Raw genomic sequence first — 21,267 nt, 5'->3', positions numbered from 1 at the left:
TCTCGGGAACGTTTCCCTGCATTATTCACGGAAATTCGTGCATTCGCGGTATTTTTCTGAGAAATATCCACAAATTCCTGGTTTTTGTTATCAATTTCATCATAAAATGCACTTTTTTTGATAAAACTATTAAAAAACAAATATGAAAATTTTTAGTGGTGTTTCTTAAGTTTTAACTAACAAAATAGGCTGTTTTTAGCGTTTTTATAGGGGTTCCAAACATTCGCGGATTCTAACTATTCGCGGGGGTGTCTGGTACGCATCCCCCGCGAGTACGGGGGGACCACTGTATACCCAGCATGTTACTACGGTAACACCCTCAGCTGCGGTGTAGGACCGATTGCTGGTTTCCCGAGGAGGGTTGTGCCCCCGCCGCCTGGGTTCGCCGCTCTCGCCTCAGCCCCCAACTTTCGGTGCCCCAAGAGTTCGCCCCTGGACCTTCCACCTGTACCCAGGATGCCACTGATTGCTGTTCCACCTCCTGCTGTACCTGATGTTCCTGCCATGCCTGTCGCTCATGTCGTGCCTGCCGTGCCTGGACCAGCCCCTGCCGACGTCGTTCCTGCCCGTGGTGTTGCTGCCCCAGTCGCGGGTCCTTCCAGACAGGTGCAGCCGGGCCGTGTTGCTTCGGCTTCCGAGTTCGCTCGGCGCCAGGACCGAGGCACGGAGCGAAAGACTGGCGAGAGTTGCTCAGGTGACTCCCGCCAGGCCAGTGATCGCTCTCGTAGCAATCTGCAGGTAACCAGGGTTGACGCGATGGTCCCAGACCGGCTGCGGGCTGAGGCTAGGAAGAGGTCCCCTCGATCGCAGGGCTGGTTCCAGCGGTTCGACGCGCCGTGAGGACAGGCACCGCTCCCACCGCAACTGTGGTCTCTGCAGGTCCCCTGACCGCCGCTCCCATTGGGACCAGGTGGGTAGGGGGACCAGCAGCAGCTCGTCTGATGCACGGTACCGGAGCCACTGTTCTCGGTCCAGCCACTCTCCTAGCTCTCCCCAGGAGAGCCGCGCGACCAGGCCTGCAGCTCGATTGCCACCACGGGATGGCGATCGCCTGCAGCCCCCCTAGCACACTGGTTCTACCGGTGAGCGAGGGGGGAGCGTCAGGTCTTCCTCTCCGATCCCTTCAATTTCCTCGGGTTACGCCGGGAAGAGCGAGGCAATCCGGAGTGATCGTGAGGAGCGTGCTCCTCACGGTCCCACCACGACGCCCTACGAACCAGGCACGGTCTTAGGACTGACCAGGTTGTATGCTTAAGTGGCAGGAGGAGACACCAGGAGGGGTATATCGCTGTTCCTCCTTCCAAAGGAGGAGGGTCCTTCCGAAGGAGGAGGGTCTCGAGAGGCGTTCTTGTTGGAGGGACTGGACAGTCCTACTCCACAAGACGCAGTCACTCCTGAGATCCAGAGGTCGTTTACAGAGGCTATTGCGCTGATTTGTCAGCACAACGACCTCGGGGAAGGATCGCCGCTCCCACCTTCTGAGCCCACGTCCCGGCTCGAGTCGTTCTGGGGTCCTAAGAAGGAACCCAAGACGACGGTGGGTCTGCCGCGATCAGCTCTGGCTGACTCGGTGCTGGGCCAGGTGGACTCGCTTGTCTCCAGACAGGAGGGTTCGCTAAAGTCCGGCCGGTCTTCCAAGCTACTTCCCCCGCCTCTACTGCGACAGAGGAGATTCTACGTGCCTTCAGAGGATCCTATGCCGCCCAAACAGGTTAACCCGGAGCTAGCTAGGCTAACTCCGGGGTGTCTCTGCAGCAGCTCCTGTCAGAGAACTTGTGGTTCTCGCAGCAAGAGGCACTTGTACTGGAATCCACCACCATGGTGGCATTCCAGGCAGTCTCCTGGTTAGACCTGTGGTCCCTCACGGTGTCTAAGGTCGCGGCCACCTCGGGAAATATTACTCCCGAGGGTGACTCGGCTTTTGGGAGGCTGTGTCAGTCTGGAGGTAGAGCCATCTCCTACCTAGCCCACAAGACGACAAACCTGTGGGCCAACCTGGTACTTCGGCGTAGGGACGCAGTCCTCACCCGAGTGACCAGGGCGGCTGGGCGTGAGGCGGCACTGGGTCTTCGCAACGGACCGGTGCGGAGTTCCTCCTCTCTCTTCCCAGGAGAGATGGTGGACGCTGCGGTGGAACGACGGCGCACTGATGACAGTGACCGTCTAGTACACCAGGTAGTCTCGAAGGCCTCTGGGCAGCCTCGAACGACTGTGCCCAAGCCCAAGAGCTTGGTTAGCCCTTCCTCTCCTGCCAAGACGATTGCATCGTCGAACCCCAAAGGAAAGACTTTGCCTTCGACTTCTTCCAGGGGCGGTCGTCCTCAGCCTCCTCCCAGCCCTCCTTCCCTCGAGGGGGAGTGGGGAAGAAGTCGAAGAGAGGCGGGAAACGCTAGGGAAGGCGTTCCCCCTCACCTGCTGCCGGAAGTGTGGGGGTACCTGGCGAGCCATTGGGCAACATGGCAGCGCTACGGAGCGGAGACCTGGATAGTAGACGTCCTTCGGGAGGGGTATCTACTACCCTTTGAGTCTCGGCCACCCCTCACCTCCAACCCGGTCCACCTTCAGACCTACATACCTGGAACATCAAAGGACGTAGCCCTTCCATCAGGGATCATTCACTGGGCTTCTACAGCCGTCTTTTCCTGGTGGAGAAGTCTTCTGGGGGCTGGCACCTGGTGATAGATCTCTCTCTCCCCTGAACCGATTCGTCGCCAGTCTCGGTTCACTATGGAGACGGCACGTTCCGTGCTCGACTCCATGAGGGAGAACGATGTGGCGGGATCACAAGCTTAGAAAAAACAAGTAAACTCCCCACAGTTACGTTAATCGTACCAGCTAACAAAATTTCCCACACTCACACTTTCCCCTTTATGTTACCTTTAACCTGCAGGACAATTGGTTCAATGAAATACCAAACACACAAAACACAAACAGGTACTCACCTCTGGCTTCTGATACTCAGGGGTAGGCTGTGCTGTCCGCCGGATATAGGCTATAGGCTAGCCGACACACAACCACTGCCGACAACCAAACACAACCCAACCACCTGAGACCCACAACCCCAACAACAACTCAATAACCCAACAAATCACTGCAGACGAACACCAACAGCCCGAAAGAACACGACAACCACACGACTTACAGAAGCACAACAACCCGCCAAAACCAACACTGCCCCAACCACCACTCACAGACACCGAAAATGCACCACCAACCTCCTTAACCTCACAACAACCAGACAGACACACGCACAACAACTTCACAACCCCAAAATCTATCAAATAACACCAAAACAACTAATTACCAAAGGATAACTGCTGTCAAAACCAACTCTGACTTCACCAGACGCCTCACTCCTTACGACTCTCGTAACAGACTTCCACTGACTTACTACAGAGCGCCACAACAGACATGCTTCCGACCGCCATTTAACCACTCCCATTCATTCTTCCACCAATCTCTCTCTCTCTCTCTCTCTCTCTCTCTCTCTCTCTCTCTCTCTCTCTCTCTCTCTCTCTCTCTCTCACAACCTTTGGAGATGTTGTCAAATATAAACTATCATTACTCCTCCATAACGACTTCATGCGTTCGGTGGACTTGAAGGACACGTATTTCCAGATACCCGTCCATCAATCCTCCAGGAAGTACCTCCGCTTCATCCTCGACGGGACGGTGTAACAATTCAGGGCACTTTGCTTCGGTCTCTCAACCGCCCCACAGGGGTTCACGCGAGTGTTCACTCTGGTGTCTGCTTGGGCCCACTAGGTAGGGATACGACTTCTGTGGTATCTCGACGACTGGTTGGTCCTGGCGAGCTCCTGCTCGCAGTTGCTACAGGACAGGGATCGACTTCTCGAGTTCTGCCGCAGTCTTGGGATTGTGATCGTGGTGAACTACGAGAAGTCCGATCTCGAGCCTAAGCAGAGGATGAAGTACCTGGGTATGCTGTTTGACACGGTAGCAGGGCGAGTCTTCCCCGCAGACTCGCGGATCAGCAGATTCAGGGAGGCAGCCTACCAGTTCCTGTCTTGGCAAGAACAGTCAGCTCAGCAGTGGCAAGTCGTGATCGGCCACCTGTCGTCACTCGAGAAGTTAGTCCCTCACGGGCATCTTCACCTGCTGTCTCTCCAGTGGAGACTAAAGGAGAGTTGGTCACAGGCAACAGACCCACCTTACTTCCCTGTGTCCCTCACAGAGGAGGTGAGGCAGGACCTAGCCTAGTGGCTGGACGACAGGAACCTATTAAGAGGAGTGCCTCTTCACACTTCCTCCCCCCCCGGAGATGTTGCTGTTTTCGGACGCATCAACCGAGGGATGGGGCGCACACCTGGAGGAGTTGCTGACTGCAGGAGTGTGGGATCATCACGACAAGCACCTTCACATCAATGTCCTGGAGCTCAAGGCAGCGTTCCTTGCTCTCCAAGAGTTCCAAGACCGCTTGGTGGGACACTCAGTGGTGTTGATGTGCAACAACACCACAGTAGTGGCATACGTCAACAAACGGGGACCTAGTGTCCCTCCCGTTGCAGGTGCACGAGTGGGCCGTGCCCCACTCGGTAGAGCTGTCAGCCCGCTACATTCCAGGCAAGATCTTGCCCACCCAGGGAACTCAGGCCCCCTGGGTGGGACGTGACTCTCGTCCTTAGGAGTCTGACTCGAAGTTCCTTCGAGCCACTCCGAGAGTCGTCAGACAGAGATCTGACCCTCAAGACCCTCTTCTTGCTGGCCCTGGCATTGGCGAAGAGAGTAGGGGAACTGCATGGTCTTTCCTTCAACGTCAAGCACTCCAGGGGATGGGGATTTGTGACGCTCGATTTCGTCCCGAACTTCGTAGCGAAGACTCAGAATCCTTCAATCCCTGACGACCGGTTCGAGTCTTTCACAATCCCCTCCCTAATGGACTTCACTGACAACGATGCAGATGAAATGCTGCTCTGTCCTGTGAGGGCGCTACGGCGCTATCTGAAGAGAACTCGGCACCTCAGGCCTGAGTGTCGACGCCTCTTTGTTAGCACCGGGGTGACCAAGGAAGAAGTATCCAAGAACACTCTTTCTTTCTGGCTGCGTGAGGTGATCAGGAGGGCGCACGAAGCTGATGGTAGCGACGACGTCCGTACCCTTCGTCCGAGAGCCCACAAAGTCAGAGGTATTGGTCCTTCCCTTGCGTTCTGCAAGAACTTCTCCGTGGCGCAGGTCCTGAAGGCAGGGGTCTGGTCCAACCAGACAAACTTCACCTCCTTTTACCTTCAGGATATAGCCCACAGGTCCTTGGACACTTTTTCCTTGTGACCTTTGGTGGCTGCTCAACACGTTGTGTAGCTTACCCAGCACCCGAGCAGACAGAACAGCATCGCATCTTTGTGTGACTGCATGAATGGATGAGTGAATGAGAGTGTGACTGGCTTCTCTTCCTCCTTCGTTCTTTCTCCTCTACTTGTGGGCAGAGGGACGCGGTCGTCACTACGTTGGAACAGGAAGCGATGTAGGTAAGCTACTCGACCAAGCCCCATCCTATCCTTTTCATTAGGGATAGGAGCGATTGTCCACCACTTCCCCCGACAAGGGGGGGAAGTGGAAGCCAACAAGAGACAAACCCATGACTTCATATTGCCTCTTGCAATAGGAACAAGTTCTTGCTTGCTAGTTTTAAGAGGTACTTGGGTCCAGAGGTCTGACCATTGATCCTGCGGTACATACCCCGATCATTGGGCAGAGGCTAGGATCCCTCCCTCTGCTCTTACGACCAGAGAGGGAACCAAGGTTGGACGAACACCAGTCTGTTCTTAAGACTCAGATTCCAACCACCAAGAAGTGAGTCTTCCTATTGTAAAGAACCAATGGTTTGTATTCGTATCGGAACAAATAATTTGTCGAAAATTGTATTTTTCCTAACTATACAAACCTGAGGTCCTTTACACATAGTCCCACCTCATGCCACCCCCTCACTCTGTTTTTCCTGGGCCTAAAGCAAAGTGATTCTTCACCTCCCAGTTGCGTGGTGCGGTGACTGTTGGACAAGCAATTAACTACCGAACTCCCTTGTTTGAAGCTTACGACCGGTTCCAGCTGCCTATTGTACAGGACCTCAGGTTTGTATTGCTAGGAAAAATACAATTTTTGACAAATTGTTATATTTCTGGTGATAGAAGTTCACTCTCAACGTGGTTCGAAAGTCACGTAAAGCTGTTGGTCCCGTTGCTGAATAACATCTGGTTCTATGCAACGTAAAAACACCAAACAAACAAACAAACAATATCTTGATTGTGGTCACTTTAATTGTTCCTATGTTAGAAGTACTGTATAGTCAACCCCACTATTCACATGGTTCAGGATTCGCAGCTTCACCTCCTTTCGGATTTTTCTGTGGAACTTCTCGCCTAATTATTCGCAAAAAAATTGGTACTTTGCAGATTTTTTCATCAAGAAATCACTCATTATTTTATTTCCATGCCATTTTTATGACTGAATTTTTTATAATAAAAAATTATTTACTACTTTCCAAACATTAATATGTAAACAGCAAAGTATCAGTGAAGTGTATTCTTTTTTCAGTGCATGTACAAAGAAAATGGGAGTGCCGCCTCAATATTGTATGAGAGGAAATGGATGTACTTGGAAATATGGGTCACTTGAATAGTTTTCACACTTCATTGTAAGCCATATGTTTTTAAGGTTAATGTCATAAGATGACTTTGAAATTATATTAAAGTGTTTTAGATAATAGTTTAGACATGTTCTGTGTAGGATAATAGTTTAAGGTGTACATTTGGTGTTTGAACTATTAAAGTAAGCAGTTATAAATGTTGTAGAGAGTGGGTCTGGTTTTTTAACTGTTCAAATAGCCAGTTATAAGCAATTTTAGATGTCAAGTATTCACTGATTTTAGCTATTCACGAATACCGAGTTTGACTGTAAACTAGTAGTACTGTATAGTAAATGCAATACTCTGTATCATATTCATAATTTTTTTATTGCTTAATTAATTTAAAAGTATTTTCTTGGTTTGGGCAAAATCTGCCCTACATGGGTGAAGTCAGGTGTATGTTAGTGCATACAGATTTGGAAACTTGTCAGCAGAGACTGATTGCTATCCATAGGTACTATATTCATTCTAATAAAGGAGCAAAGGACACAAGTATGCAAAAGAGTAAGAAAACTGAAAAGATCAAGAAAAATTCCATTTTATAGAATTGTTTACAGTTATGCTATATAAGAGAATCCTGCACTGAAATGCTAGTGTTGCTAGAAGAGTTGCCATAAGTGATTTATGGCCCATTCAAGTGATTTGAACATTTTCTTTGCAAAATTTGTTCAAACTGCATGGCATTAAATATTGATTCTTATCTGAGGAACGCCTGATCGAACATCTAGAGCTATTTTTAGGCCTCACGTGATCGTGGCCGGACACAAAGGGTTAAGATTCATGACTGAAGTATAGTGCTAAGATCCTATAAGTGAGGAATTGGTAGAGATTTAAAAAAAATGTTAGCAGCATGACAAAGGCCTGTAGGGATGCCTAGGAAATCATGGAAAAAGAAGGATAGATGAAGACCTAGTTTGAGGTAGAAAAAGCACATGTTATGAGGATGACTATTATTTTTTCTTAATGTTTGTAAATTCTTGTGTAACTAATAAAAATCCATGACACTGATATGCAAGCTTCCTGAGTATGAGGTTCATTTTTTTTAAAGGAAAGAATGGAGTAAAGAGGAAGAGTAATATTGGAGACATATGGCTTCAATTAACAATATCTGTTCCTGCTGTTTTGGCCAAACCTTCAACTTATGCTGTAAATGTATATGCAGCTTTTGGTTTGCTTGCAGTGACTGCTGTTACAGCAGATACTGCTGTACATTGATGCACTTACAACTCGTAGTCTGTCTGCTGTTTATGCTACTCTAGTAGCTTGTGTTTCTGCACCTGAAACTCCTGGTCTGTTTCTGCACATGCAGCATCTTTTCTGCCTGACTTATGTGGTTTTGGCAGTTTCTCCTTGACCTGTTTTTGCTCATTCAGGTCCTGTGTTACCTGCTGCGCATTTTCTTGTTGTGGCAGCCACTCCATCTTTTACTGCACTTTTAATCTCTGTATTGCCTGTTGTTCCAGTTTAATTTTTTTTGCTAAAATCTTTAATTACATTTTTAACTCAGACTCATTACATTTTTATGGTTATTGATCTTGCTTTCAATGTAAATAAATAGAAAAATAAAATGTCATTACATATTAGATATACTGTATTTAGTACACTGGGGTATAGAAATTGTGTATATAACTCACCATACATTTTTGTTTGCAGAGAAGGGGTAGTCCTAAAGAGATGCAAAGATGACCTCCCCTTTGTTGATGTTGGCCTAGGTCAAAATATATTAATTACCAAGAAAGTGGATCCTGGATTAAGAGTGACTGTCAAGTTACCACATAATCCTCCAGAGGATTTTGATAAGGATTGTAGTAAAATCCATGGTCGTGTGGTTGCCCCTGGTGAGCCAAGATTAGAAAAGGGCTACTACTGGGGCTATTCTGTACGAGTTGCAAATAGTCTTTCAGAGGTAAGGCTTGGTCTTTTAGAACACATAACTGCCTGTGTGAGGTTAGAATGCCAAATGGGCACCTATCATGACAAAGCTTCTCTCATTTAATTTGCTTTCTTATGCATGTATGCCATTTTCTAAATTTACTATCTAGAAATGGATAATTCTCACATTGCCATGTTTACTAATCATTTATTATCATAAACAAACTAGCCAAAATTTGAAATTTTTCTCTTTTTTTCTTTGGATCTCTTCTGTTCTTACAATCTTTCATGCCTGAATTGTATATTGTTATTGTACTGCTGGTATTTTTTTTTACAGAAAACTAAGATGCACTCTCAACTGGTAACCTGTGCACCATCTCTTGAAGTCTTTGTTTGATAAATTGAGGCATTTCCAATGAATTTCTGCTGGCTTGTGAATATCTAATGGGTTGGGTGTTTATCAGTGGTGTCTTTGTTTTGTAACAATACATGTTGAGTTTTCATTACAGCTATCACCTTTATAGTAGCTCTTCTTAATTTACAATTTAGTGTTTAATTTTAGTACCCCTTAGCAGGTGTCACATTGGCCTCTGTAGTGAAAAAAAACACCCATTGTAATTGCAGGAGGAATAACAAGAAGTATCACTGACAGAAGAATGTTGAGATCCTCATGAGTGGAGAGATCCTGGCTATTTTGCAGTAAGAATATTTTAGGTTCATGTACTGAATAAATATTGTGGCTGTCAGAAGTGTTGGTAGATGGGGATTTCATCCCTTCTACAGATGTTTAGAAAGAAAGGGGGAAGGAATACTTGAGAGTTGAGGCTGACAGCCCTCTTTAATATGAGGAGATTTTTATACTGTAGTATATATGCCTTCCAGAACTTAAGGAGCAATAAGTTAGTGTTACACCAGATAAAATAATTACAGTCATACCCCTACATACGAAAGTCCCTACGTATGAAAAATTTAGGTTACGAAGGCAAATACAAAGATTTTTTTGCTTCTGTGTATGAAAATAATTCAGGTTGTGAAAGGGTGTATGTACTGTAAAGTCCGAGATTTGCCCGGACCGCCGAGAACAATTTTAAACTCGCGCGCCGCTAACTCAGTAGACTCGCCACCATCCCCCGGCTCTCCCATTGGTTCCTGATGCTAGTCACTGCCGTAAGATCCTGTTCTCCTATTGGTCAGCATCTGTTCCATCATGCCTCTATGTAAAGGTATTCCTTGACCATATTTTGCGACAGCGTATCGTAAACACCTGGAATTCGTTCATTCACATAGATTTCGTTTGTTAACGTAAGTTCGTGTTTGTGATTTCGCTTTCGTTGTACTGTAAGTTACTCTGTCGTGTTGTGTGTAAACTTAATTACTTACGTTATTAGCCATGGGTCCCAAGAATGTTACTGAAGTTCACAGAAAGAAGAGGATGCTTTCTATGGAGACGAAGATGGAGATAATCAAGAAGTGTTAATGTTTTCTGCCATTTGTTAATACGTTTCGTAAAGTTTAGTGTTAATGTTTTTGCCATTTTTTAATGTGTTTCGTAAAGTTAAGTGTTCATGTTTTCTGCCATTTGTCGTCCTCCTCTGTCGCCACTTTCGGACATCGCCTCACTCGAAAGGTAAGTTTCTACATTTTACTACATATGTACGTACAGTATTTCTTGTACCCTGTACAATAATACACTTTATTTACAGGTACAGTTACGGTTAGGTTAGGTATTGAATGGTCCAAATTGTTGTATTTCATTGTTTATTGGTCAATTTAGCTTTATTATAAAATTTACTGTGGTGTTTTTGTAGGGCTTGGAACGAATTAGGCAATTTACATGTAAAACGTAGTTCTAGATACGAAAAAATCAGGTTACAAAGGTGGCTTTGGAACAGATTAATTTCATAACCTGAGGCACTGCTGTACTCTGTAATTTCTCAGCCATGAAGGCAGCAAGTTGAACAGTTGATATTGGGAAAACATTATTAATGCTTATTTGTTCCGACACGGGATACAAACCTTTCGGTCCTTTTACAATAGGAAGGTAACTAGCGGCAGCTGGATGGTCGTAAGCTTTCGAACAAGGGAGTTCGGTAGTTAACTGCTTGTCCGACAGTGCGCGCACCGCGCGACTGGGAGGTGAAGAACCACTTTTGCTTTCGGCCTGCTGGTGTGTGGACGTGTTCATCGCTCCCTGCCCGCTTCATCGTTGTTTGCTTTTCATATAATTGTGTTTTCTCTTTACTGTTTGTATTGTGTGAAACTGAAGATTGTAAGTACAATTATTCATTTTCTCAATATTATTGTGATTTATTGTGAAGATCATGGATTCTCTGCGCCCTCCTATTACCCGACGACTGTGCCCCGGGACTGAAGGGCGTAAATGCGGGAAATTCCGCAGTTTCCCTGAGATTGATCCTCATGTATTGTGTGCTTGGTGCCGAGGGCGGGAGTGTTCTCGCGCCGAGCCCTGTGTAATTTGTGTTAATTGGTCGGAGGTGCAGTGGGGCTTGTATGAGGGTAGGAAGAAGCAAAGGCCTGCCAAGGAGTCGTCGAAAAGCTCTCCCGCGACTCCCTTGGTGACGGACACTTCGTCTTCTTTCCTGCGCCCTGCTCAGCTCCCGCGTATGGCACCTTCCCCTTTGGGGGGGGGGGGGTTATCCAGGTCCTTCTCCTCACCCGATCTGTCGAGCGTGGAGGAGGGCGCTCGGTACCCCGACGTTTCAATTGTATTCGGGGTCTTCCATTCGTTCGGGGTGGGGCTCGTCCCTCCCCCTCCCGCGCGCGCAAGGGGAAACCCCCCTAATCACCTGACTGTTGCTTCCGCAGCCGCTTCTGTGATGAGGGATGACCTTGGTCAGGATGTGGGGGTCTTTGGGTCTGCAGGGCGTGCCTAGTGTCCAGGGGCTGCTTCATCATCTGGCTGGGTCTGCTGCAGTCACCCATGGTACGGTGACCACTACAACGACCACCTTGTCGACTCCAGGGTACGCCGCCCCTCCTCACCTGTGTATTCGCCTCACGTGGTGTCAGTGTCACCTACAGCCGCTGTGCAGGGTCCGATTGCTGACCGGGGGGGGCGTGCCGCCGCCACCCAGGTTTGCCGTGTTGCCGCGACCAGACTTTCGCTGCCCTAAGAGCTCGCCCCTGGACCTGCCGCCGGTACCCAGGATGTCGCTGGCTGTTGCTCCGCCTCCTGTGTTACCTGTGCCGCCTGACGTACCTGCCGATGCTGTGCTGGCCATTCCTACCGTTCCTGCTGTTCCTGAGATGTCCACGCCTGCTGACGTCATCCCTGCTCGTGGTGTTGCTGCCCCAGACGTTGGTCTGTCCGGACAGGTGCGTCCGGGCCCTGTTGCTTTGGCAACAGCAGCCCCGGCTCCGCCCTGGATGGCAGACTTAACGTCTGTCCTGAGGAAGCTGACAAAGAAGAAGAGGAAGAGGAGGAAGGTGTCATCGTCGTCTTCTTCGTCGTCGTCGTCTTCTTCGTCGTCGTCGTCTGCCGCCTCTTCCCCTTCGACTTCCAAGGCTTCACAGCCGAGGAAGAAGAACCCTGCCTCCTCCCCTCCTAAGAAGTCTCCCTCGGGAGCTTCTCAGGGCCTGTCCCCGGGGGGTTCTTCCGCTGGTCCTCCTGCTCCTTCGGAAGCGGGGACTACGGGTACCAGAGGGGTACCGGCTAACACCGGTACTTCCTCGCCTGGTGTTAGGGGCTCTGCCGCTACACCAGGTTCTGTCTTGGCCTCTCGTTCGCGAGAGGTACTGAGTGTACGGTCACCTACCGGTGGCCGTGCAGCCAAGAACCAGACACCAGAGCTCGCTCGGCGCCAGGTTCACGGCATGGAGTGGAAGACTGGTGAGAGCCGCTCAGGCGACTCTCATCAGGCCAGCTCTCGCTCTCGTAGCGACCAGCCGGCTACCCGGGTTGACGTGACGGTCTCTGCAGGTCGCCTGACCGCGGCTCCCACAGGGAATGGCCGGGTAGGGCAACCAGCAGCAGCTCCTCTGGCACACGAGATCGGGGCCGCTGTTCTCGGTCCAGCCGTTCTCCCCAGGGAAACGGCTCGACTAGGCCTGCAGCTCAATCCCCACCGCTGGTTGGTGATCGCCTGCAGCCTTCCAAGCCCACTGGTTCTGCCAGTGAGTGAGGGGGGAGCATCAGGTCTGCCTCTCCCGTGCCTTCAACTTTCTCGGGTTACACCGGGAAGAATGAGGCACCGAGGAGTGATCATGATCCCGTCACGACGTCGTACGTGCCAGGCACGGTCCTAGGATCGACCAGGTCGAACGCGCAAGTGACAGGAGGAGACTGAGAGGGGTCTGTCACTGTTCCCCCTCCTGAAGGGGGAGGAACTCGGGATATGCTCTTGTTCGAGGGACTTGGCGGTCTTACTCCGCAAGATGCAGTGACTCCCGAGATCCAGAGGAACTTTGCCGAGGTTATTGCGCTGATTCGTCAGCACAACGACCTCGGGGAAGGATTGCCGCTCCCACCATCCGAGCCCACGTCCCGGCTCAAGTCGTTTTGGGGCCCGAAGAGGGAACCCAAACCAACGGTGGGGTTGCCGCGTTCTGAGCTTGCCAATTCTGTTCTGAACTAGGTAGCGTCTCTCGTCTCCGGACAGGAAGGCTCTCTCAGGTCGGGCAGATCAAACAAGCTACTTCCACCTCCTGTACCGCGACTGCGGTGTTTCTACGTGCCATCGGAGGATCCAATGCCGCCCAAACAGGTGAACCCAGAGTTAGCCAGGCTAACTCTGGGTGTGTCTCTGCAGCAGCTCCTGTCGCAGCAAGAGGCACTAGGCCTGGAATCTACCACTATGGCAGCTTTCCAGGCCGTCTCCTGGTTAGACCTGTGGTCCCTCACAGTGTCTAAGGTCGCAGCCAACTCCGAGGGAATCTCCCCCGAAGAAGACTCGGCTTTCAGGAGAATATGTCAGTCTGGAGGAAGAGCAATCTCCTTCCTCGCCCATCAGACGGCAAACCTGTGGGCCAACCTGGTACTTCGCCGTAGGGATGCAGTCCTTACCCGAGTATCCAGGGCGGCTGGGCGTGAGGCGGCATTGGGCCTACGCAACGGACCGGTACAGAGTTCCTCCTCTTTCTTCCCTGGAGAGATGGTGGATGCTGTGGTGGATAGATGGCGCACTGATGAAAGTGGCCGTCTGGTTCACCAGGCAGTTTCGAAGGCTTCTGGGCAGCCTCAAACTGCGGCCAAGCCCAAGAGTTTGGCTAGCGCTTCCTCGGCTGCTAAGACGATTGCCTCGTCGAAGCCCCGAGGAAAGACTCTGTCTTCTTCGTCTTCTGCAAAGGCGGGCCGTAACCAGCCCTCCTCCCAGCCTTCCTTCTCACGAGGGGGGGCAGGGAAGAAGTCGAGGAAAGGGGGGAAACGCTAGGGATGGCGTTCCCCCTCACCTGCTGCCGGAAGTGGGGGGGTGCCTGGCGAGCCATTGGGCAACTTGGCAGCGCTACAGTGCCGAGACCTGGATAGTAGATGTCCTTCGGGAGGGATATCTTCTACCATTCGAATCTCAGCCACCCCTCACCTCCAACCCGGTCCATCTGCAGACATTCGCTCCAGGATCAACCACGGAAGTGGCACTACGACAGGAGATCGAGACCATGCTGAGCAAACGAGCTGTAGAAATTGTCACGGATCAGTCACCGGGCTTCTACAGCTGTCTTTTCCTGGTAGAAAAGTCTACGGGGGGCTGGCGCCCGGTGATAGATCTCTCTCCCTTAAACCGATTTGTTCGCCAGACTCGGTTCATGATGGAGACGGCACGTTCCGTACTCGACTCCATCAGGGAGAACGATTTCATGCATTCAGTGGATTTGAAGGACGCGTATTTCCAGATACCTGTCCATCAATCCTCCAGGAAGTACCTCCGCTTCATCCTCGACGGGACGGTGTACCAATTCAGGGCACTTTGCTTCAGTCTCTCAACCGCCCCACAGGTGTTCACGTGAGTGTTCACTCTGGTGTCTGCTTGGGCCCACTCGCACGGGATACGTCTTCTGAGGTATCTCGACGACTGGTTAGTCCTGGCGAGCTCCTGCTCGCAGTTGCTACAGGACAGGGATCGACTGCTGGAGTTCTGCCGCAATCTGGGGATCATGGTGAACTTCGAGAAGTCCGATCTCGAACCCAAGCAGAGGATGAAGTACCTGGGTATGCTGATCGACACGGTAGCAGGGCGAGTCTTCCCCGCAGACTCGCGGATCAGCAGATTCAGGGAGGCAGCCGACCAGTTCCTGTCTCGGCAGGAACAGGCAGCTCAGCAATGGCAAGTTGTGATCAGCCACCTGTCGTCACTCGAGAAGTTAGTCCCTCACGGGCGTCTTCACCTGCGGTCTCTTCAGTGGAGACTAAAGGAGAGTTGGTCACAGGCGACGGACCCACCATACTTCCCCGTGTCCCTCACGCTGGAGGTAAGGCAGGACCTAGCCTGGTGGCTTGATGACAGGAACCTATTAAGAGCAGTGCCTCTCCGCACTTTTTCCTTGGGACCTGTGGTGGCTGCTCAACACGTTGTGTAGCTAACCCAGACCCTCACAGGCTGAACAGCATCGAGTCCTGGTGTGACTGTAAGAATGGATGAGTGAATGAGAGTGTGACTAGCTCCTCTTCCCATCTTTTTCTCCCCCTCTACCTGTGGGCAGAGGGATACGGTCGTCATCATGCTGGATAAGGACGAGATGCAGGTGAGCTATATGACAGAGCCCCATCCTATCCCTTTCGCTAGGGATAGGAGCGTATATGCACCACTTCCCCCAACAAGGGGGGGGGAAGTGGATGCCAACAAGAGACAAACCCATAACTTTATGTTGCCTCTTGCAAACAGGAACATGTTCTTGCTTGCTGGTACGAAGAGATACGCTTGCCTCTCTCTTAGTACTTGGTCCAGAGGTCTGACCATTGATCCTGCGATGCACACCCCGATCAATCGGACAGAGGCTTGGATCCCTCCCTCGCTCTTACGACCAGGGAGGCTTCCAAGGTTGGGCGAACACCAGTCTGTTCACAAAAGACTCAGATTCCTCCCACCAAGAAGTGAGTCTTCCTATTGTAAAAGGACCGAAAGGTTTGTATCCCGTGTCGGAACAAATGACAATTTATCCAAAATTGCATTTTTCCTAACTATACAAACCTGAGGTCCTTTTACACATAGCCCCACCTCATGCCACCCCTCACTGCAGTTTTTGCTTGGGCCTAAAGCAAAAGTGACTGTTTACCTCCCAGTCGCGCGGCGCGCGCACTGTCGGACAAGCAGTTAACTACCGAACTCCCTTGTTCGAAAGCTTACGACCATCCAGCTGCCGCTAGTTACCTTCCTATTGTAAAAGGACCTCAGGTTTGTATAGTTAGGAAAAATGCAATTTTGGACAAATTGTCATTTTTCTTTAGATGGCATCAAGCTAGAGAAGATTCAGGCCTTGAAGATAACAGGCCATCTTGTTCTCTTAACCATTACTGGACTGGTAAATATATTATAGATATTCAGCTCCTCAGGCTGGGTAAACTTTGAGATTGGCCACTTAACGGGACATGTATCCATCCGGAAAGTACGCTTACGCTTGGGAATTACCAAGGGAACTTCAAAGGTTTGTCGGTGTTTTGTTGTTATGGTAATTTCTCTTCTCCTCCTTCCTTTCACTTACTATCGGAAGAAGGTAGAAGGATGAGCGTGCGTTGCTGATGTTGGGGTATCTCCTCTCACTTCGGAGGGCGGCGCCCTTGGATGCGTGAGGAGTATCCTCATTACTTTATTTTTTTTTTTTCTTATTTTACAGACTAGTGGTGATTGTGTTTTCAGCAGTATTGGTTGGATGCTCTTCGTGTTGGTTATCCTAACCTTGGAATTGTACCTATGACTTGTAGCATGTTGCATACCGATCCTCGAGTGTGTGTACTGATCCCCTGCTGATGATAATTTTCATTACCACTACTACCCGGGAGTTATGTCACTGGACGAAGCTGTCGCGCTGCCCTGTGAGGTTACCTACTCCTGATGGTAGAAGTCTGGCAGAAGTGTCGTCATCCTCCTCTTCGAGATCTTCATATCTTCATGCCTCCCCTCTTCAACTTTTAGGCTTTGCCATAAGAGAAGGTGGTCTCCCCCCCAAGAAGTCTCGTCACAGGACTTCTAAGGGTCTGTCTCGCTCCAGTGAGACAGGTGGGTTTTCTGCTGGTCCTCCCGTTCCTTTGGGAACGGGGTCCATCTCTCCTTCCTCGGGGAGGAAGCAGACGGGGACCATGGAGGCACCGGCCACCTCTGGTATCTCCTCTCCCGGTTCCAAGGTTCCACCTCCAGACCGGGAACTGTCTCGGCCGCCCACTTGCGAGCGTTACCGAGTGTGCGGTCACCTACGGGTGACCGTACAGCCAGGGTCCAGACTGCGGAGTTCACTCCCCGTGTCAGGACCCAGGCACGGAGCGGAAGATGGTAGGAGTCGCTCAGGTGACTCTCGCCAGACCGGCGATCGCTCTCGCAGCGATCGTCCGGTGCCCAGGGTTGATGTGACGTTCCCGCGGGTCCATGCACGCAGAGACCGGTGGAGGCAGGCCATCCAGCCCTCTTTTAATTAATCCTTTTCTTTCAGAGACAGCCCCACCCAGACGATGGTCGTGTTCGCATGACCAACCAGTCTCGGGGGTGGCAGACGCTTACCTGCCAGGTAGAAGTTTCGTAGCCCTCCTCGAGGAAGCGTTCTCTCCACTGCTACTCCCGCAGGTCCCTCCGGACAGGTGCAGTTGGGCCATGTTGCTTCGGCAACTGCCCCAACTCCGTCCTGAATGGAGGACCTGTCGGTTGTCCTGAGGAACTGGCGAAGAAGAAGCCTAGGAAGAAGAGGTAGATGTCGCCGTCGTCTTCTGCCGCCTCTTCCCCTTCAACTTCTGAGGCCCCCCAGCCGAAGAAGAAGAAGGTAGCCTCCTCCCACCCTAAGAAGTCTCGCTCAGAGACCTCTAAGGGTGTGGGACAGTTGGGGCTTCCACTGGTCCTCCTGTTCCTTTGGGAACGGGGCCCGTCTCTACTTCTGCAAGGAAGATGACGGGGACCGGAGGGGTACCGGCTAACACCGGTACCTCCTCTCCTGGTGCCAGAGGTTCAGCCTCGACGCCAGGTACCGTCTCGGCCTCTCGTTCGCAAGAGGTACCGAGTGTACGGTCACCTGCGGGTGACCGTGCAGCCAAGACCCAGCCAACCGAGTTCGCTCGGCGCCAGAATCCAGGCACGGAGCGGAAGACTGGTGGTAGTTGCCCAGGTGACTCCCACCAGGCCAGCGATCGCTCTCGTGGCGAGTTGCCGGTACCCAGGGTTGACGTGACGGTCCCAGACCAGACGCGGGCTGAGGCAAGGAAGCGGTCCCCTTGGTCTGGTCCAAGCGGCGTGACGCGCCGTGAGGACAGGCCTCGCTCCCACCATGACAGCAGACTCTGCCGGTCCCCTGACCGCCGTTCCCACCGGGACCGGGCAGAGAGGGGGACCAGCAGCAGCTCTTCTGACGCTCGGGACAGTCGCTGCGGTTCTCGGTCCAGCTGCTCAACCAGGCCTGCAGATCGATTGCCGCCACACACACACACACACCCCCCCCCCCCCCCAGCACGTCAGTTCTGCCAGTGGGCGAGGGGGGAGCGTCAGGCCTACCTCTCCTATCCCTTCAACTTCCTCGGGCTACACCGGGAAGAGCGAGGCGATCAGGAGTGATCGCGAGGGGCGCGCTTCTCGCGCTCCCACCGTGACAGCAGACTCTGCCGGTCCTCTGACCGCTGCTCCCACCAGGACTGGACGGATAGGGGAACCAGCAGCAGCTCTCCTGACACTCGGGACCGTTGCCGCTGCTCTCGGTCTAGCCGCTCTCCCCCGTAGAGCCGTTTGACCAGTGCAGCCCGATCGCCAGTAGCTCTCCTGAAGAGACTGATGCTCCATTCTTGGTCCAGCGTTTCTCCGCAAGAAGACCGCTGGTCCAGACCGGCAGCTCGATTGTCACCGTGGTTGATGATTACCTACAGTCCTCCCAGCCTACCGGTTCTGCTGGTAGGCAGGGGAGGAGCTCTAGTAACAGCTCCCCTGACATATGAGACCGACGCTCCGTTCCTTGGTCCACCGTTTCTCCGCAAGAAGCCGCTGGTGCAGACCTGCAGCTCGAACGCCACCGTGGGTTGGTGATCGCCTGCAGTCCTCCCAGCCTACTGGTTCTGCTAGTAGGCAGGGTAGGACCATCAGGTCTCCCTCACCTGTCCCTTCAACCTCCTCAGGCTACACCGGGAGGAACGAGGCAAATAGGAGTGACCATGAGGAATGCACTTCTTACGGTTCAGCCACGGGCCTGGTTCGGTCTTGGGACCAATAGATCCTCGCTCAAGTGGTTGGAGGAGATCGTGGGCGGCTGGCAAGGACGAATGACGCTTCCCAGACTCTTGGAGGGACCATCACCGCCATTCACGTGATGGTCCGTCTGGACCACGCACTCAGAGACCAGGCTGGGCTCCCCCTTCGGTCCTCTTGAGAGATTTCGACCTCGACGAGGACTGGGACGCGTCGGAGGACGGTATCAGCTCTCTCCTGTCAGGTGCTCGCTCAGCCCCACCCAGACGACGGTCACGGTGGCGGCAGACGTTTAGCTTACAGTACGAGTTCGTAACCCTCCTTGGGAAAACGTTTTCTCCAGACGGTAACGTTTTCCTAGACTTTGAGCGGCCATCACCGCATGGTGATGGCTGCTTGTACTCCGACTGCTAGTTCTGCTAGGAAGGCGAGGGAGTATCCAATCTTCCTCCCCCATTCCCTCTCTCCCTATGGCGGTGAAGGGAAGGGGAGGGATCCTGCAGAGCGTTCTCCGTAGGATTCCACGTTGGGGACTGTGTTCCTGGGGGGACCTTCAGGTCCTACCGGACGTAAGTCCCCATCGTTGAGGAAGGATCTTGCCCCATCCTCGATTTCTACGGGAGTCGGGAGGACCACCACCCGATGATCGTCTGACGAATTCGGTGGGGGTTTTGCCGAGTGCTTAGAGTTTTTCGGAATTTCTAGCACTCTCCAAGTGTTCTGGTCTTCTACGATCTGCAAACACTTGGGCGAAACCAGAGTGGGCGAGACGAGAATCCCAGATAATTGTTACTACGATAATCGGGAATCTCGCCGAATGCTCGAATTCCTGGAATTTCTAGCGTTCGAGGAAAGCACTGCTGCTGAAGGAAGAATATCTCGGGAAGGGCTCAGCCTGGAGGGACCTGACGGTCCATCGCCTAAGTAGGCGGCCAACCCCGGGATAGAGAAGAACGGGTGGGAACATCCAGTTTGGCTTGAACTATCGTCTTCGGTATCCTGTTTCCTTCGGGGAAAACTTCTCCTTCACTCTCTTCATTAGAGAATGAAGGGTGTCGGCTTCCAGTCCTTATTCTTGTTCCTTGAATGGAAGAGAATTTAGGATGGAAGTCTATGTACAGGAACCTACAAATATACTACGTATATTGCCCTCGCAACATGCTTCTGTTATCAGTTGAATTGTCCGAGGTGTAGGCACATACTGTAAATAACTCTACGGGTTGTGACCGAGACGAATAGTATCTTCTTAATTGAACTGCAACTCGGGACTGCCCTGCAAACCTTCCACGAGTTACCAGTTTCGATTTTGAGATACTTAAGGTATTGTTACAACACCACCACCTCAGCATTTACATTGACCGAAATCTGTTGCAATTAAATGCAAATGCTCGAGCGTATTTTTTTGCGCTCGATGGTTCTAGCCAAACGCATTCCTTCTTGGAATGGATTACCTGGCAACTCAGGATGACGAGTGAGCGAGAGCTAGCGGTGTATTGGGCTGCCTGCCGCAGCCCAGTACCAGCTGGCTCTCCGAGATAGCACGGTCAGATTATGTCTCTCTTCTCTACAATGATTGACTACCGAACCGAATCTCTGCCCGGCAATCACAGACTTAGGTCTCTGGTTGGCTGGAATTCTCGCATACGCGAATGACCATCTCTATTAGGTCTCTGGTTGGCTGGAATTCTCGCATACGCGATGACCATCTCTACTGCATCGCCTTGGACTTTGCAAGAATTTTCAGACAGAGATATCTCAATAGACTCGCTATCATCTTTCTGTTTACCGCACGGTAACAGAAGTCTGTAGCCTAGTCTCCCGCTGCATCGCACCTGCCGCTGCGATAATGCGGAATGATTTCTTCAGACATCTGAGTTTGTCTTCTAAATATATCTCGTATTCGTAGGTGTGCAATTGTTCATTGTTCACCCCGAATTGTAGATGTATAACGGAAGACATCGCCTGTTCCCCGCCCTGCCAGCTCTACTTCCAAGTATATAGATGTCCTTCCTGGATAACCTGGGAAGAGGAAGATGATGATTCAGCCCATGAGAAGCAGTTCTTCAGGCAGTACATCCCTGTGTTTTCATTACTGAAAAGCGCTCCGCTTTCATTGCAACTCTGACTTCTCACCAAACAGCAATGAAGTAGCAGTTTAGCGTTTTCAGTCCTTTGTAAATCACAGGGATTAAACTGTCTTCGCGGGTTGGTGTCATCGGCGGGACTTTTCTAAGTTCAGAATCTTGAGAGTTACTTCTCTCGATTCGGCTGTGAAGACGTAGGTCTGCATTCACCTGCCACCTTCGTCTTCAACGGCACATAGCGTTGTTTCTCCTTGGCTGGGATTCAACTACTATGAGAACTTCTGTCTTGCCATCAGGGACCTCGGTCTCTAGAAGGCAATTGACTTTCGCCTGTTGGGCACAT

The 21,267-nt window shown here is 51.3% G+C and overlaps 1 protein-coding gene across 1 annotated transcript in view; it reads left to right on the top strand.

The window, feature by feature from the left end:
* The window catches only part of LOC135198461 (putative methyltransferase C9orf114), an 81,894-nt gene that overhangs the window by 24,125 nt on the left and 36,502 nt on the right, over positions 1-21,267 (top strand). Inside the window, exon 3 of the mRNA XM_064226028.1 lies at positions 8,297-8,549. Within this exon, the coding sequence (XP_064082098.1) occupies positions 8,297-8,549 (253 nt within the window). The remainder of the gene's footprint in view (positions 1-8,296; positions 8,550-21,267) is intronic.

Source organism: Macrobrachium nipponense, chromosome 22 (assembly GCF_015104395.2).
Source record: "Macrobrachium nipponense isolate FS-2020 chromosome 22, ASM1510439v2, whole genome shotgun sequence".
Taxonomy (NCBI): domain Eukaryota; kingdom Metazoa; phylum Arthropoda; class Malacostraca; order Decapoda; family Palaemonidae; genus Macrobrachium; species Macrobrachium nipponense.
The sequence above is the reverse complement of the archived record's forward strand: the minus strand, read 5'-3'. Positions and strand labels throughout refer to the sequence as shown.